Here is a 19,933-nt window from a genome sequence, read left to right as displayed (position 1 = left end):
AGATAGATAGATAGATAGATAGATAGATAGATAGATAGATAGATAGATAGATAGATAGATGCGTTTAAGATTAGTTTCAGAATAAGTAGATAGTAATGCCTGTTAAGTTATACCACAATCAGTCATTTTCTAACCTGCTTATTCCTGAACAGGGTCGTTAGGGGTGCTGGAGCCTATCCCAGTTTAAAACTGTTTATAATGTCGTGATCAAAGTTTAACATATTTATAAATTTAAATGATAATTATTAAAACTTTAAAAGAAAAAAATACTAATATCAAATTTGAAATGGCTGTTATCACTTTGCACCTTGATGTAGAAAAAGGATTACATATAAACGCAAAAACATTACTGTTTGTATGACCTCGTCTGATTCTGCGCCAAATGTGTAAAATAACGTAACTAAGACACCCTATATAATGTAATTAGAGACGAAACATGTAAGTGTTGTTGCTGCCCTATTTGATAACTGGGGTCAGGTTTTTTTTTTTGCAATTGAGAAGTTGTAAAATTTAAACTTTGCGTCTTTCAAGTCTGTTGAGCCGAGAGTCACGCGAGTACGCTTACAGTATAACGGTGATATGGTCTTATTTGGTACATTAAAAGTGTTCCTTCAATAGAAAGTATAGGAACTTTTCCAAATAATATAACCAGTTGTATAGATCCAATTAAGTTACTTCTCAATCTTTGGAAAAGGGTCTCAGTTGGATGCAGTGAGGAAGGGCAATGGCGACAACATTATAAGAGCAGCTAGATCGTTATTGTGCAAACCAAGACAACGCTTGAAATATACTTAAAAATTCCCTCTCGTAAAATCACCACAAAACCGTCAACGTTAAAAAATAAAAGAATATACGCTAGACGTTTATAAAAAAAATCTAGAACGCGGCACACTGTAAACAAAACCTGAAGTAAAAAAAGAATTATAGGAAATACGAAAAGTGCTGCTTGACATGTACGGAGGATTAAGAATTTCAAACTTATAATGGTTAAACTAGCTATCTCGGTGTCAAACCAGTACGGGACTCATAAACTACTGGGGAGCCGGGGGGGGGGGGGGGGAGCCGGGGGTTTGGGGTGGAATTGGGGTGAAAATATTCTACCAATCAGTGTGTCTGATTGCGACCCGAAAGGTCATGTGACCAACGGGAAAAGGCGCGCATGCGTTAGGGACTACCTACGCGGCTTTGCCACGACGCAAGCTTGACGCAGAAGCATGGAGAACGCTGTGTAATTTTAAAATTCTGGTGTTTTATATAAATGTTTCATATTTCAGTTATAGACAAATCTGCTATATTTTAACCAGAGGCTTAAAAAGGATACATTTTAAATTTATGTACCGTTGCTTATTTTGTTTAACGTGGGTTATAGTTACCCTACTGTGTCGAGTGAAGTCACAGTAACTACTTAATGTAATTGTTGTAGACAGCTTTTAGAGCTTAAGGCCTCGTTAAGTTTAAATCATTATGCCCACGAACTTGACTCCAAGTGTTAATTCGGTTGTCTGTGGCATTTAAACATCAGAGTAAATTTAATATAGCAATAGTCAACACGACAAAGGAAAACACAAGTGTTTTGACGAATTCATAACATATTTATTGGGATAAAAAATCTAGAAATTGGAATATTACAGAAATACATACGTAGAATTGTTTTGACGAATTGATAACATGTTTGAGGGGATGTTGCATAAGGTTTCCCCCTACCCATTCTAGTGTTGGGCTCCGTGGGGGAGGTTTCACTGCTATCGTTTTTTAAATTTACGCATATGGTGTGTTATATTTTCCAAATAAAATATTCACCAGTTTTCTTAACCCTTTTATTAAGTCTTTGGGAACCCAACTCTATACCAGCAGAACTGGCAAAAAGGCAGGAGTAAACTTTAGAAGTTGAGGCCGCGTGTACACTCGCACCTGCGCAGTTTAGAGTTATTATTCGACTTGTGGCACTGAGAAGTACAAGCTGCACACAGTTAACAACCTTAAATTTAAACCCAATTTTCTACATCCGTGAAGCAGCAGTTGTAGACACTGTGCTGGCACATGCTTCTTAATGTCCAGAATTTAAAGTGAAATAAAATTTCAGTTTCGTGTTTATGGTGTGGTCCTTGTTTTTTTTGTGCGCAGTTTTTATAGTGCTGTTGGCTCAAAGTAGAAGTTTAAAAAGAACAATTTGAGTTGAATTTTATAAATGGCAGCATGAAAGGATAAATATTTTCTTGAATATTAATTTAAATGTTGGAGCCTTAAAGACCACCACTTTGGGTTGTTTTATCCAAATAATTTAGCAGAGCACATGGACGGACAAGCCCTGCTCAGAGTTCATTTCTGCCTTTCACCCAGAGCTGGCAGAATATGCTCGTTATCCTTGCAACACGTGCATTTCAGAAACCAAATAGATGTAGAAATTAAACAAAAGCCTGAAAGTATCATTAACATGATTTACAAAGCTTGTCTCTTAAGATTCTGTACTTTTTGTTTATAATTGAATTGAAAATGATGCAGTTTTTTTTGTATGCAGTTTGTAGAAGACAACAAACGGGAAAAGAGAAAATTCACCAAACAGATAAAGAAAAGAAACCAACCAAATTGAACAATGGCAGATACGAGCATCTTGTGTGAAAGGATTCATTATAGGCATGACCATAAATGGACAGCAGTTGTTGAAATGTCCGGCAATTCTTGTCTTCTGTGCACAGCCTGTGTTGTGGAGATGCTCGAGGACCAAACACTCTCGGTAAACTTTTTCTAAATCTTTAGTGATCATCCTAAAAAAATAAAGCATTTTTTTATTATTTACGAATCCACAAACAATTCTGCTTTTGTTATAGTAGATTTAAAAGTTTACATCCACCTGATATGAGTTATGCATAACATTTATCTTCATATCCAAGCAACTGTACCCGGGGATTTGCTAAGCAATTTTATACATCACTAAATTCAGCTGAGCCATGGAAAAGTAGTACTGGAATATATGCCGTTAAATATGTTTAAATTTAAATATATTCACAAATCTGATATGTTATTAATACAGAAACCCAGTGAGATTTGCAGAGTATTTCATGTTACTTTTTTCCTTTCGTCAACTGGAAGTAAGGTACTAGTAGTTCACATAATAGACTTGAAATCAGTTTGTGGTACTGACACAAGTAAGGCTGTCTCAAGTAGGTTTGTGGTGGGGGCAAAAATGAGTCACTATATTAAAATATTTCAATGTATGTATTTATATTTTATGAGTGTGTGCAAAAGGATTGAAGATTATGGGTTGGGAGTAGCATGTGTGTCCATCCCTTTTTGATCCACAAAACAGCTCTGGACACAAGCCATTTTATTAGACTTGCGTATCAAAAAAGGTGGCCTTCCCAGAACTTTCTTTTCAGTATATTCATGGCAAGATTCAATAAAATTTAATTTGGTCTTTTGAACAGCACCCCCATGTGTAAGTCCAGCATGGTAGATACTCTTACTGAATATCTTTTAAATAAGGTTTTCACTGTGGCACAATGTGATGATAGTGCTGCTTTAAAGCTTCTGAACCCAAACAGGGTTTGTAGATTATTCTGTGTACGTGTATGTTTTACTCTGGTCAACTCTCACGTTCAGAAGATGTGAATGTTAGATACTTGACAATTTTATGTTGATGGAAGTAGATGGAAAATGAATCTCATGTTACTATTGTGTAAGTTTATGTTATCCCAAAACAATACATATATATGCACTGTTATTTTGGATAAAACCAAATTCACCCTTTCAGGATGTTATGGCAGAATGTGAAAGTAAGGAGTAAAATGATTCAAGAAGATATGTTTCAGGCCTAAAGTTGCTTTACATTGTTAGACTTGCTGCACTCTTGCAGTGTAGTGCTTGCCAACACCTGATCAGAACTGTTACAGTTGAAACATTTTCTTTCAGTCCTATAATAGTATAGGGTTGAGGGGCTGTGAGCGAGCCAGTATGATGTCATAAACATGTAAGTGTGCTGTTGCAGCCTAGAAGCTGTCCTTTCCACAGAGCAGGCAGAAGATCATTACCATGAGATATCATCTTTCTAATCTTAAAGATGCAAGTTTGTAATGGGCTTGCAGTGTTTAGCTGGTGACACCAGAGAATGAAATTTTTAGCAGAGACAATTGGTGCATTGACCCAGATTAGCTCAATGTGGGGAGAGTGTAACAGTCCAGTCATGCTCAGTAACTTGTCAGACTCAGTGATTCTTAAAGTGGTGACATAAGTGAAGTTCTAGGGGTGTCTGAAGTGGCTTGATTCTTCAGTAAAAGCTTATGTAGTAGTGTAATGTAATGTCATAAAGTGTTTCAATGGTATTTTGTCATTTAAATGGTTTTATTCTGCCAATTTGTAGATAGTGGTCTTACTTTCATTGTAGACATTTCTTCAAAGAACCCTCACTCATTCTTGCAGCAATTCCTTTATATGCCTTTAGAATTCAAGATTGAAAACTGGCCTAAGTTAAAAGAATTAAAAGAAAGATTGTCATTATTAAGTTAGAAATCTAATAGATTGATTGGAATGGTTTCTTAAGATGATGAGAAATGTAAGGCAAAGAGCACACACTTACCAGAAAAGCAAGTAACAAAGCAGAAATACCAAACTGATTTTCTAAAGTGTAGGTTTACGTTCCGTCTTATTAATGGTGAGCCCAATCCACACACTAAAAGGAAATTAATTCTGTCATCCAAAGGACAGAAAATTACCTGGTCAACAGAAAATCCTAAATAATAATAATAAGAACATTTCTTGTAAAGCACAAATGGCATACTTGATAGGCAAAATGCTCTACCCAATTGGCAAGGTCCTCATTACTCACCACCAAGACATCTGGATGAAAGTTGTGCAGAAAAAAAAACTTTCTATGATAACATGGCACAAGATATTAAAAGTCATTTGACTGAACAAGTCTTGTAAAGGAAAAAAAATACACCCCAGTTAAATGAATCAACTGATATTCAGTAAGTGGGTCTTCTCACTATTTGCAGTTTTGAATTACTGCATCGATCAATTTTAATCCCCACTGTTAAGAGAAATAATTGTATATTTGGGGGATTGCCAGTTATGACTTTCATGTTACATGGGGGTACTGGAGAAGACAAAAGGTTGAGAATGGCTGGTCCAGTTGGCCAATGTGAGGCACATTCCTAAAGTTAGTTATATGGTATCTGTCATGTTCTTCTTCAGCTGTCTTGACATTGTGTAGCTATATGTGGCTTGTAAAGTTTAATGTTTATTTTTCTTTTTTTAGGTTTGATAATGTAATTTGTGATATTACTGTTATTTTCTTGAGTTTTACTTTATTACATTATTGACTTGCCATACCCTACCTCCAAAGGTTCTGAATCCAGTATTAACAATTTCTTTAAGAAAAATGCAGTTGTATGCAAAATTGTAAAACATTTTTTGTGCTTGTCATATTGATGTATTAATAATACTGGTCATGGATCATAAATGGTCATGGAACATAAAGTCTATTGGTCTTTTGTAGCGCTTAATACTGATTAACCATTTTCAATAAACTTATGCAGTATATATGTTTTTATGCATTTTTTATGGATAGAATAAACTTGACTGTATGCTAGTATAGTGGTTTGCATTGCTGATTTGCAGGTACAGATTTCCAGGTTCAAATCTCAGCCTGGTCCTGCCTGTGTGACATTTGTATGCTACCCCATGCCTGTGTAACATTCCTCCAGATACTCGAGTTTTCTATGACATCTCATAGACATGTTGTTTAGATACATAGGTAACTGTAAGGAGGCCTGATGTATGTGAAATTGCCCTGTGATGGAATGGCTCCCTTATCAGGGTTTGACATATACCTTGTGCTTGATGTTTCCAGAGTGATGTTTGGCACCCAATGTATTGAAATAAGAAAGTTAAATGCATGAATGAATTGTATAAAACATTTCAGCTATTTTATACTCTAGAGCAGGGGTAGGCAACGTCGGTCCTGGAGTGCCGCAGTATGTGCAGGTTTTTGTTCCAACCCAGTTCCTTAACGAGAACTCAATTATTGCTGATGAAGCACATATTGCTTAAGTGACATTTTAATGCTTCATTTTAGTGGTCTCGCTTGTTAAGGTTCTCCAACCTTAATTGCTTATTTCAATCTTAAACTGCTGCATTCAGTGTTTTAATTGCTCCTTATTAGCAATAAGATGTAAAAGACAAAGCAGCCAGCAGTTCTCCAGCTAGCTTTTTTCCAATTACATCTGTGTGTGTTCATCATGCACGGTTTGATTTAATAAAACACTTAATAGAAAAATGTGACAGACTGAAAATGATCTGTTTTAGGTTTCAAATCATTTGGATGATATCCTTGTAAAGGAAAAAAATCTACGATATAAAAGCCTTACATTGCACAGACTAACAAGCCATAAAATTAAATAAGGTCTGAGATTGGCAATGATTGGTTTCTAATTAAGCAATTGGGTTGGAACAAAAACCTGCACATACTGTGGCACTCCAGGACCGACGTTGCCTACCCCTGCTCTAGAGAAGTAATGAAACAGGTTTGTGGAACATGAGATTCAACACTAAGGTAGTACACAATCATCAGAATTATATTTAAAAATGTACTGTTAATTAAAAGAATTTAATAATGCATGAAATCAGTGATCATCTGAAAAAGCAAAAATGTATGAATAAGACTTTATATTTCAGACAAGACTGTGTATGTCATGTATTGCATACTATGCTTGCTCTTGTCTTCGATTCTGCATATAATTTGTCACTTTAGAATGCATAGCTAGTGTAATGTACGTTTGAATGTCAAGAAGTAGTGCAGGGCGGTATACCGGTTCATACCGAAAACTGTTTATTTTTTTTATGATATGGATTTTTCTTATACCGCAACACCGGTTTAAATTGCCTAAACGACGTTCGGAACGTGGCGCAGCGGGAAACTGTTCAAGTAGGGACCTTTTTCACTGCTACACCGCTAAACACAGATTTGTTGCACTAGGGCTCTTTTTCACTGCTACACCACCAAATAGTGGGCGGTAGCATAGGTATATGGAGGACTATTTCGGACAAAATTAAATAAATAAATGCGCAAATAAATTAAAGTTCTGTGAAATGTGAAAAATGGACAGAGAGCATTCTGAAACTGAAGCCGACGATAAAGTTGAACATGAACAACAGAAGAACTTTTGCCGAAAAAAAGGAGTCACGTCCGTCGCCTGGAGATACTTTAGTTTTAAAAGGTCAGATGTGTAAATACTGTTTCTATACTACTGGATAATACTGTAAGCCAAGTTGTACTTGTTTTTGTACTTGCTAGTGTATGTTTTGCTTGTATTCATTCATGCGATGTGCTGGCGACTTGTTCAGAGATGGGCGCAACTGTGAATGGATGGCATAATTAAACATGTATAACGAAGATATTTTTAAAGTTCTGAACACTCCGTCGGCTAAGTTAATAACTAGTTTTAATTTCACAAAGACGTTTATTGTGTGGTGATTGGTAATGTGGAGAAAGAAAAAGGAAAGATAGGAACTGGGGTTTTGGTAGAGAGCAGGAATATCATGAAGTGAATGGATTCTGTGCGGTGATTGCTGCAGGTGCCTGCTCTTAGTGCGGAGGAAATCAGTTTAAGAAGCATAGTGATTAACGACTGGGTCGGGGAACACTTAACACAAAGTATTTGATGTGCTGCATTAACTTATGACGGGGTTTGAGAAAATCTAGTAAATTAAACATTGATTTTAGGATGAAGTTTAGTTTACAACATTCTACTTTTAATTATAAAATAAACTATGAGAATAAAGTGGAAATGTCGACTTTAATCTTGACATTAGCGTCAACATTAAAGTGGAAATGTCAAGAATAAAGTCAACATGTTGAATTTATTCTCGACATATAGTTTGTTTTTTTCTTCCGTGTCCTATTTTTTTTTTCTTCACAGTGGCCCTAATGCGCTTCCATAGGGCTATACCACAAACAGCATTATAAATGCAAGTTGCAGTTTTATTATTTATGTATATAGCTTAGCTTGAAGCAAGGTCCATATTAATGCAGTTTGCCTAAATGATGGTACAGTTGGTAAGATGTCATCACCAAGTTGCACTTGTTTTATTTTATTTTAATTTGGTGAATACTGTGTAATGCACCTGGGCTTGAAGCCTTGAAGTAATGGTTCAACTATCAGTAATACTATTATTTATTTTATTGTTATTATTTATTAGTTTAAATATTATGCAGTTTAATGATGGTAAAATTGTTTAAAAAGTCACTTTAACGTGTCAGTGGACAGAGATTGTTAACATTAACAGAAAGTGTAGTTGGTTTACAAAAATATTTACTATTTATTCCTTTTCTAAGACGTGTTCAGTGCAATCCAACTTTTGACAAACACCTCTGGATATTTTACTAAGTCTAAATGCCTCTTTGGATGGTTGAAAATATGTTGTCAAAATCATAGTTTAAGCTTTTGCAAAATTTGTTCAATTAAAAGGTTTTATATTTTGACTGCATCTGTCATGCAATGTGATTCCTTCTCTTTAGTGCCACCCCCTTGGAAACTATCACTTTATGGGGCCATGCAAACCTGGATTAATACTTGTGTGCACATTAAAATGTCTTTTTGTACGATGTTCAATTCTCATAACAGTCGAATAGGTTATTCTTAGCCAGTCTACTGCAGTAATTGCAGTAGAAAATGTGGTTAACATCCACTCATGCATGGGGAAAAAAATACCATCTAATACCGTGAAACCGGCAGAATTTAGAAAAATACCGTGATATAGAATTTTGGTCATACCGCCCACCTCTATCAAGAAGGTTAGTATTTTTCAGCGCATGGTGAAGTGACAATGATATATAGGAATAGTGTATGGTGGTTAAGATGTGTGTTAAATCACATTTTAAACGGTTCAATCGGCATAAATTAATATTTGTTTCTTTAACTGCAGATTGTAAGAAAGAAACACATTCTTTCATGTTTTGGAAATCTCACATCACGCTTTGCCGCTGTTGTAGTGGACCTCCTCATGCAAGATGAGCGTGTGTATGCACATTTTTTAGGAACACTGTTAGGTAAGGCTTTCAAGAAATATTGGAGGAATATTTTTGGTTACGGGGTCCAAAATAGTTTGTTGCTTTGATTTTGAAAAATTGTTTAAACCTATTTTATAAATGTAGTGGTTGCTTTGGGAAAATGTCATGATAAAGCATAATATTAAATCATAGTTATTCACATTTATTGTTATTTAAATTAACTTCCTATGCTGTTTTGCAAGTTTTCTTCAGTCAATACCAGGAATACATAGTATGTTGTATGCAAAAATGTGACCACTGAGGAGCTCTTGGATCTCTTTAATTCCACTCTAGCTCAGTTCTTCTCCTTTCATGTTGGAAACTTGTATTTGTTTTTAGCTAATATTAGCCTCTAACAACCGTATTTTTTCTTTTTTTTAGTTAATGTGTACTTTTAAAGAACTAAATGACTGTAACACAATAGAAGACACCATCTTTAATACCTCATTAAGAGGTCATTTTTGTATTTATTAAAGTGAAGTTTTTGTCTATTTGTATAATACTTCTAGAAAGTTGATTCGGTTCATCTGGACAGTTCTTTTCCAGGGAGATATGTTACATCACTCATCCAAGTGACTTCCTCAGTCTTAGCACACAGAATTAGCACTTTCAGGATGTTGTAAGCCTGGTGGATGTGCCCTTTTCAGAGAAAGCAGTGTCAAAAATGTTCGGTTGGATTAGGTGAATTTCTCAAAATGTGTTGATTGAGGTGGTTAAAGCTCAACAGTTGCATGAGATCTGGCCTGAAATTAATATTGTGATGGGTGTATCTTTGATTTTGCTGGGGAATATGTATTCAATGTATCAAGACTTTCAGATTGGGGTGGTTAACTATTTTTAAAATGTTATATAAGACAATGAGTTAATAACATGCCTATACCTCAGCTACCCTGGGAGTGGTGTCTGGTAGATGAACAGTGGACCATTGAACCATGTCTGTCTTCTTACACAAATATTTCAGGGGAATTGGAGTTTCCCAGTCTCAATACCTTCTATGGACTTGAAGAAGGTATATGGCTGTATATCTAATGGTATTTTGGCAATAGTTTGGGTCCATTTGGCTACTGCTATGTACCATTTGGTTTAGTATTTGTGCAGGAGGACTTGTCTTTGCCTTAATAACTTTAAGTTGAATCCATTTATAGCAGGCAATGGAGTCTACCAGCAGTGTGCATGATTATTTTCCTTTCTCTGTATGATTGTTATGTGTTTGATTTTAGGGTCAGCTGAAACCCACTAGTAATCCAATTTATTGATAACAGGTTGAATCTTTGCTATTTACAGATGATAATGTCCTCTTGGTGTCACCTCACCATGATCTCTTGTATGCGTCAGTGTTTTCATAAATAACTGGCATGATTAGGATGAGAATCACACTTTGGAAGTTATACATCATATTTCTTTCCAGGAAAAGCGTGGAGCAGTTTAAGTACCGTATATGCTCTCGTATAAGTCGGGTCTTGAAACCCGAAAAATCGATCATAAAATCAGACCCCGACTTGTACATAAGCCTGTTCAAAAATGCGACACTTAATTTTTTTTTTTTTTTATACATCTTCTTGCCTCCTCTGATCTCGCATCAGTTTCTCAGACACATCAATTTTTGTTGCAGCAGAGCAGTTACCAATTTCTTTCACTACTTCAATGACGTTTAATTTTAAACCAGCTTCATATTTTCTTTTGATCGAACGCTCCATCGTAGATAAGGGGTGCCCTTATGATAAAGGTGTATGAGGGTGTGAGATACAAAAAACACATTCAGTGCAAATGTTGCTTCGGAATAGTTCGGGTATTCAATAGAGAGAGAGAGGTTAGGAGTACGCACTGATACAGTGCATTGCCGCACCCACATAGAAATAATGGCAATGTACTCTGTGGTTATTTTATTCTCTCTGGTGAATGTTAGCATATCATAATCCCTTGTACCAATAGTGTGAGTTTTCTACATTCGAGTTATACAACAGACATTATAAAATACCAGAAAGATAAGAACTTATCCGCGAGTACATACGGCATCTCAGTCTTATTAACTGCTGAGGCAAAAGACATTAATGAGACTGGTAAATAGAGTGATACTGTAGGCATAGTGCTGCTAAAGTTGTAAATAGCAGAGGTGATAAAGTTGGAACATATGTCTTGGACAAAACTTCTACATGTACATCCCCATTTAAGGTCCTGTGGATTAAGGGCTCCTTTGGTTTGGGCATTATGATCATGTTAGACACTCAAAATCAGATCTGATAAGTTACATCTCTAAGTAAGTGGTTTAGAAACACCTGGGAGTTCCTTAAAAAGAGATGCTTCTGACTGTTAAGATAGAAAAGACTAGTTTGACTTACTCTGCCTTTATACACCATGTCATTGGAAAATGGAGTGAAAATGAAATCAGAAATTTAAACTGTGATACATTGCATGCCATTTCTAAAGAATCTTCTTCTGTTACTTTAAACCTTTTGCACCTAGCATATTCAATCCATCCACAATTTCCTTTAAAATGTTTGGGATGCTGTAGCAATCCTAGCTGCACTGGAAACTGAACCAACCTTTGAAGGAATGCTGTTGTGTCATTTGTCATATTTATGCAGATACCCTTTCTTACGTACTCTTGAGACAATTTACAGTCCAGTGCTAATGTAATATTTGTTAATGTGTAATTAGAGTATGAGGGGAAACAGGTATACTGTATGTGGTATAAATTTGTATACAAGAAGAGTGTCTAAATTCTAAACGTAGTAAATGGAATGGGAAGCAGAACTATGTTTCTGTAGCTTTGAGACAACAATTAAGGCTACTTTTCTACCTTATTACCCATTAATTATCCATCCAACATTTTTTTAACACTATTTTTCTACAATAGCTTACTAAAGCTGAGAGGCAGCTAATTAAAGCAATGTGCTACTGCTTTTAAGATATGCCCAAATACATTTTTTTTTTTTCACTTTTTTTTTTTTTTTTTCTTTGTTCCAAGTATATCTCAGGTGCTTGTCATAATAGTCTGAATTTTTCTAGGAATGCTGCAGATGACTGAAGATGCTGCTATGCTAGAGCGGATTATTCAAGGTTTGTCCAACAGTCTATCTAATGTGATTGTAAAGTAATAAAAGTATCTTTGTTCAATTTTTGGTTCTCATGTTATTTCCTAACTCACGTCTTAGGATTAGTAAGTAGTAATGTGTAGTTCAGCTGATAAATATTTTAAATGGCCTTTCATCTGGAAAATATCTTGAAGTCATTGGGGCCTTTTTTTAAAGAGTTTTAGAAACTCTATTAGTTGAGTGAAAGAGACTCTAATGTATTCAGCAAGAACATGCTCTATTGATTTCATTTCAGTGTTTATCAAAACCTGATTTTCTACTTTCACTCTGAAATACCTTAAGGTGATGTTTTAATTTTTGATGAGAATGTCTTTTTTTCTTTCTGTAATCTTCTTGTGTTTAGTTCTCTTGCAGCTTATTGTGGAGGTAAAGTCAGAGGGATTTATAAAATGCATTCTGGAGGAGTGTGAAAAGCAGGTAATAAATCTTTTATTTTGTAGTCATGTCTTATCTGTTTCAGACAGAATAGTTGTTTTGCATCACTTATTTCTCACAAAAACTACCTGTTAACTGCCTCAAACGTAAGCCTTGGTTTTTCAAATTAGTGATGACATTATAGTGATTTGAGACCTGAAAACACATTCAAACATGGAAGCTAAACATACACTACAGATATATTGCCACTTGGATCATTTTTACACTAAAATTATTGGCTGTTTTCAAAGTAGGCCTTATATAGTTAGTAGCCAAATACTAATACAAAACGATAGAAAGTTCCTTATTAGGTGAGTCACAAATAAGCGAGTTACCCAATTAACTTGATATAAAAAGATCTTGATAAAAATGGATCTTCTTGAGTGGAAACTATTATTTGTTACTTAACTCTTTTAAGGCTAATTTTTTTTTTCTTTTCTCCCAGGGCTGAATATTTTTCCAGAAACTAACTTTTTTAAAAAAAGAACACAAAACAATTGTTTAACATATCAAATCAACAAAAAATATTTTTTTTTGACTAATATAACTGTTTTGCATTTTGTATGAGCCTGCATACTATATAATTTAACATATTATTTCACATACTGTACATGTTACAAAGCAAAGTCCTGCAAAGTATGATAACGCTCAAAGCAGCCAATTGCATGCATTGCCACGTTGCACTGCGTACAATATGTGTTGCACTGGTGCCTCTTTTTGAGTTGTCTATTGCTGCACACAACACAGTCAGGCTTGTACTTTTTGTCCTCATATGTGGCAGGAAAGTGGCGCTCAGTCAGCCTGTCTGGCACTGCTCTTTGTGCTGGCCTTCCTCGCTTTGCCAAAGGCACTCCAACATATTCTGCCAGCAAGCTGTCAACCACCTTCTTGCGGAAATCTGCCGCAGTCATATTCTGTCACTGTTTGCCTGTTTGAATAATATATGTCCATTTGTGAGTGCAATCTCACGCATGCGATGGTACACAGTGTAGTACCACTTGGTGGACTTATGGCCGTAAGCATATGACCCCAGCATCTGATCCAGTCGATCAACTCCAGCCATCTTACAATTGTATTCCTCAAGCGCAACAGGCTTGTCCAGCTTCCTACCTTCTGGGTTTCCCTTTGAACGAATTGTTTTCTCACATAAATTGTTGGTGTGAACTGTAGTAAGACAAGTGACCCGTTTGACATCATGCCATGCCAATGCCACCAAGTTATCCGCCCGCATGAAAACAGGATTGTCCCCTCTTTTCATCTTCAGCCTGTCTGGCTTCAACTGTAAAGGCATGTGTCTCCTGTTCACCCTGACTGTGCCACAAGCTCCAATTCCCCTGCTCTGTAGCTCCATGAACAATTCTGGTTATGTATAAAAATTGTCCATGTACACAGCATGTCCCAAATGTTCATATCCCTGAAGCAGCTCCAGCACAACCTGACTTGTCAAAGGACAGTTCTCTCTTTGAAAAGAATGCTTTCCAGTGTAAGTAATTACTTTCAGGCAGAAACCAGTGTTTGCTTCTGCCAGTACAAAATCCTTTATGCCATACTTGGTGGGCTTGTCTGGCATATATTGTCGGAAAAAAAGCCGTCCCTTATATTTTATCATTGATTCATCAACAGACAAATCACGGCCAGGCTGATAAAATTGTTTATATGTCGGCTCCACAATGTCAAGCAGGGGCTGAACTTTGTACATGGGATTATAGCCTGGCTCACCCCTTGGGATTTGCTTCTTGTTATCACAGAAGTGAATGAAGCTTTGCAGCAGCACGTACCTATCACGCGGCATAACCTGTCCAAAGCCACCAGGTGACAAAGTACGTGTGGACCAATGCTCCCTGAAATTATATCGCCAGTCCAGTCCCATCTCTATCTGCAATGTCACAAAGCCCTTCATCTCGTCTTTTGTTGTGGGTTTCCACTTCGAAAAATGAGAACGCGGAGCGAGCGCATCCCGCGATTCAAAAAATTGTTCTGCATACCTGTTTGTCTCTTCAGATATCAGCTGAAAAACTGCCTCAGGAAAAAACAGATTGAAATAGTCCAGCGGCTTGTAATCCGTTGTGTCCAGCAGCAAGCCGTGCCTTCTTGTGAAGTCAGGTAGCCAGATCGGCTCCCATGGATCAATTTCTGGGTATTCCTCCCATGCGAACCTTGCCGTAGGTGTACTGGCAGCGCAAATGCGCTCAGCTGAGCAGCTGGGGCGGCATCGGCTGGTCTCCGATCGGCTGATGCCAGCTCCTCAGTCTCTTGATCACTGTCTATGAAATCCGACTCTGAAAAATCAGAGTCCGACTCCGCGATAACGCGCAAAATGTCATCTGCCGAGTATTTTCTTTTCTCAACTCGCTTCGCTCCCTCGTGAGATGTTGATGCCATCTTGTCTTTGTTTGTATTTGTTTACATTTCGCAACTCACGCACACGCAAGGATCATTTGCTGAGTCAACAAGTCTAGCATTCCTCCAAGCACAGAGGGAATGCCTGTGACGTGACAGTGAGTTTTGTCGCCATTAACAGCTGATTGTCGCCCTCTATCCCTGGATGTCGACTTTTGTCGACATGCGCCCTCAACCCCTCCTGTCGACAAAAGTCAACATCTGCCCTAAAAGAGTTAATACATAGCAGACGCTTCCTAATGTATTATGGTATTGGTGTCACTGCATCTGAAAGATAACCTTGTGAAGGTTAAGTTTATTATGAGTTTCTTGACCTAAATCCAATAGGAAAATGCAGAGCAGCATTTTACACACACAAGCACACACTCTCCCACATGTGTAGGGATGTTAACCCAGCCTAGACTAACCATGAGCAATTGAATACTATTGTGGAAACAGAAGAACCTTGAATAACTAGCAACAGAACTTAACTATATTCGATACATTAATTGAAAGACCAGAATTCGTAAGTTAAGTGCCTCTTTCAGTAAGAGGGATAAAGTCAACAAAGCTCTTATGATCTTGTTGTTTGTTATTATCTTTTGTATCTCTCTCTCTCTCTCTCTCTCTCTCTTTCTTTCTCTCTCTCTCTCTCTCTCTCTATATATATATATATATATATATATAAATAAAGTCCAACATCTATTTGTATGTCTGTCCGCTTTTCATGAGAGAACTACTTAACAGATTTAGATTGAGTTTTTTCCTGTAATTTTCTTTAACATTCCTGTTAATTTTATGACTTATCTCATTGCGGTAAGTATTATAGTTCGGTTGTGGCACCGATTTATTCCCACGAATCCGAGAGACAGGCTGCGGGCCGAGGGGAGGGGGAGGCGGGACCTCAGGAGTAGGGAGCCTGGGCAGGGCCATCCTGACTCATGCGCCAGCCTCCGTTCCGGTCGCTCTAACTGTCGCCACATGTTGGAGCGTACTTTGCCTCCGCTTAGCTAGCAATACCTGTTTGTTAAGCAGACATTATCATCTAGTGATTGCTAAAGAGTAACATTTGATGTTTTTGAGAGAGAGAGAGATCACAGCTACATGTGTTTTAGAGGGTAGCTGCTCATTGGCAGAGATATCACGGCCATGTGCTCTTCTTCCCACACGTGGGACGCTCTCCCGTCAGAGCTGAACACGATCAAATGCAGTGGCAACGTTTGACGTTGGAGCATACCTACCTTTTGCTTGGCCAGATACCCCTTGCCAACTTCTTAAATTTTTAGCAAAGAGATCACAGCTACATTCTTATCCCTGATAGCAAAACCAAAAATAGGTACATGTACATGTGATTTCTCAGTTTTTTTTATTTTTCATAAATTTGCAAAAACCTCAAGTAAACTTTTATCACATTGTCATTATGGGGTATTGTGTGTAGAATTCTGAGGAAAAAAAATGAATTTAATCCATTTTGGAATAAGGCTGTAACATAACAAAATTTGGAAAAAGTGATGCGCTGTGAATACTTTCCGGATGCACTGTACATAAGTATTCACAGCCTTTGCTCAATACTTTATCGATGCACCTTTGGCAGCAATTACAGCCTCAAGTCTTGTTGAATATGATGCCACAAGCTTGGCACACCTATCCTTGGCCAGTTTTGCCCATTCCTGTTTGCAACACCTCTCAAGCTCCATCAGGTTGGATGGGAAGCGTCGGTGCACAGCCATTTTAAGATCTCTCCAGAGATGTTCAATTGGATTCAAGTCTGGACTCAGGCTGGGCCACTCAAGGACATTCACAGAGTTGTCCTGAAGCCACTCCTTTGATATCTTGGCTGTGTGCTTAGGGTCGTTGTCCTGCTGAAAGATGAACCGTCACCCCAGTCTGAGGTCAAGAGCGCTCTGGAGCAGGTTTTCATCCAGGATGTCTCTGTACATTGCTGCAGTGATCTTTCCCTTTATCCTGACTAGTCTCCCAGTTCCTGCCGCTGAAAAACATCCCCACAGCATGATGCTGCCACCACCATGCTTCACTGTAGGGATGGTGCCAGGTTACCTCCAAACGTGACGCCTGGCATTCACACCAAAGAGTTCAATCTTTGTCTCATCAAACCAGAGAATTTTCTTTCTCATGGTCTGAGAGTCCTTCAGGTGACTTTTGGCAAACTCCAGGTGGGCTGCCATGTGCCTTTTGCTAAGGAGTGGCTTCCGTCTGGCCACTCTACCATACAGGCCTGATTAGTGGATTGCTGCAGAGATGGTTGTCCCTCTGGAAGGTTCTCCTCTCTCCACAGAGGACCTCTGGAGCTCTCACAGAGTGACCATTGGGTTCTTGGTCACCTCCCTGACTAAGGCCCTTCTCCCCCAATCACTCAGTTTAGATGGCCAGCCAGCTCTAGGAAGAGTCCTGGTGGTTTCGAACTTCTTCCACTTACAGATGATGGAGGCCACTGTGTTCATTGGGACCTTCAAAGCAGCAGAAATTTTTCTGTAACCTTCCCCAGATTTGTGCCTCGAGACAATTCTGTCTCGTAGATCTACAGACAATTCCTTTGACTTCATGCTTGGTTTGTGCTCTGGCATGAACTGTCAACTGTGGGACCTTATATAGACAGGTGTGTGCCTTTCCAAATCATGTCCAATCAACTGAATTTACCACAGGTGGACTCCAATTAAGCTGCAGAAACATCTCAAGGATGATCAGGGGAAACAGGATGCACTTGAGCTTAATTTCGAGCTTCACGGCAAAGGCTGTGAATACTTATGTACATGTGCTTTCTCAATTTTTTTATTTTTAATAAATTTGCAAAAACCTCAAGTAAACTTTTTTCACGTTGTCATTATGGGGTGTTGTGTGTAGAATTCTGAGGAAAAAAATGAATGTAATCCATTTTGGAATAAGGCTGTAACATAACAAAATGTGGAAAAAGTGATGCGCTGTGAATACTTTCCGGATGCACTGTATGTGTATGTGTATTTATATATACTGTATGTATATATATATATATATATTTATATATATATATATATATATATATATATATATATATATATATAGCAAAATGTCTTATTAAACACCAGATACTACTGAAAGTTGAATGAGCTTGATTAATATCATAATCTGATTAAACAGACAACAAAATCATGAAGGAAAAAAATATCAAATGATTCAATAACTATATTAATACATGTATACAATACATATTTTGAATTTTTCAAATATGTCAATCTCCTTTTCTTCTTAATAACTGTACTTTGACAGAGTTTTTACACTGCATTTCATTATCAATCCCTCCATCCATTTTTGAACCTGCCTATTTCATTTCAGGATCATAGGTACCAGTGCTTATCATGACAACTTTATGTAGGTCAGGAACCTTTACTGCATGTGCTGTCTGTTCCAGCTTTGGGTGAATGTCAGGAACCAGTACTGAATGGGGTGCCAGTGTTAAATTATTTAAGAAAACAAATTGATATCTTAGTCACTGTCCTCTTCAAGCTGTTAAAACTTACGGCAACTTTTGTTTATTTTTTTTAGATCACCAACAACAGTAATAAAAGGTCTTGCTTGCCCACATTTACTTTTCTTGGTAAACTCCTGGATCTTGTTCCAGCCTTGGTGGAGCCATTGTCATTACATTGTGGTAAATCTACTTTAAAGCAGTACCTGTGTTACTTTTTAATTAAAAATTAAATATCATTTATAAGATCTTTTGAAAAAATATTCCTTTGAGTAATGCAAGTATAAAATCTCAGGCTGTGTACCTATTAGTTTTTGTTAACCTTATTTTGTATTTTCCTTTGAGTGACAAAGTGATTAAATCTTCATGTACAGACTTTGAGAATTATGAAAAATGAAATTTCCAACAATACAAGAAATGAGATCCTTTCATTTTTTTTATTGTTTCTCTGATTAAGTTTGAAATAAATGCTAAAGCGTTTACCAGTAGTAATGAAGTGTATACTAGGTCTTGAAAGTAAAGTCTGCCTCTGACATGTGTATACTCTTAAGAAATCATGAGTAGAAGTTGATGTGAAGGTCGATATCCAAGTATGTTTTATTTTAAGATTTTTAGAGATTTCATTTTAGCAAACTGAAGCCTTCCGTGAGACACTAAGGTACTGTAATTACATTTATGTTTTCTGCAGCATGTTTAAGCATTTGCTGTGTTGGTAGTCTATTGGTGATGTCATTGATGAATATGAATCTTGATTAGGTTCACAGTTTTTGTAGTTGTTGTAGTGTCCCAGATCAGGATGCATGCTGTACTCAAGATAAAATTTTGCTAGTGTCCTTTATGAGATATATTTTAAATTTTTTACTACAAGTATATTATCAATTTTAATTGCCTCACCTCATTACATTGAAAATATCATGAATACTGAAAGCATTGCGAATTTGCAGTAGTATTGATAATCTGATATTATCATTATATTTCTTGTTATGCTTTCTTTACTGCTTTTGTGATTTAAATAGATTTTAATGGAAAAGATTTACATTTTGGCAGTATTTTCCTTCTTTGTTTTCTAAATATATTTTATAACTAGGGGGCTACGCCCCCTGCTCGCTTTGCTCACTAACCTCCGTGTTTGGTTTTCCGGATACACACTTTTACGATTTTTTTTTTCTTGGAATTGTTGCTATTTCATTAGTTTCCTTTTTATTTTTGAACTTCAGTAAAAACAATATTTGGAATTACGTTTTCTTCAGGATCGCATTGAATTTTGATTTCGTTTTTGGACTTACATTGTGACAACGCAACATATAACTGCCCATGAGTGAATATCGTTTCTTTTCCAACTTTTTCGAATGTTTGTCCCTGTGATTTGTTAATTGTCAAACCAAAAGCTATTCTAACGGGAAAATGTAAAAGTTTTAATACGAATGGCATATCAAGGTCTCCTTTGGTGTCTAATATTATTCTTGGAATATATACTACATTTCCTTTTCTGTCGCCTGTTAAAATTTTACATGATAGAATTGTTCGACCAATTTT

The 19,933-nt window shown here is 36.9% G+C and overlaps 1 protein-coding gene across 1 annotated transcript in view; it reads left to right on the top strand.

Moving 5' to 3' along the window:
* Positions 1 to 1,178: 1,178 nt before the first annotated feature.
* Positions 1,179 to 19,933, top strand: part of LOC114663059 (meiosis inhibitor protein 1-like) — a 51,481-nt gene continuing 32,726 nt past the window's right edge. Inside the window, exons 1-6 of the mRNA XM_028816827.2 lie at positions 1,179 to 1,228; positions 2,519 to 2,734; positions 8,923 to 9,046; positions 12,056 to 12,106; positions 12,485 to 12,558; positions 18,475 to 18,580. Coding sequence (XP_028672660.2) covers positions 2,594 to 2,734; positions 8,923 to 9,046; positions 12,056 to 12,106; positions 12,485 to 12,558; positions 18,475 to 18,580 — 496 coding nt within the window. The 5' untranslated portion in view covers positions 1,179 to 1,228; positions 2,519 to 2,593. The remainder of the gene's footprint in view (positions 1,229 to 2,518; positions 2,735 to 8,922; positions 9,047 to 12,055; positions 12,107 to 12,484; positions 12,559 to 18,474; positions 18,581 to 19,933) is intronic.

Source organism: Erpetoichthys calabaricus, chromosome 12, assembly GCF_900747795.2.
Source record: "Erpetoichthys calabaricus chromosome 12, fErpCal1.3, whole genome shotgun sequence".
Classification (NCBI taxonomy): Eukaryota; Metazoa; Chordata; class Cladistia; order Polypteriformes; family Polypteridae; genus Erpetoichthys; species Erpetoichthys calabaricus.
This window is presented reverse-complemented; position numbering and strand designations above follow the sequence as displayed.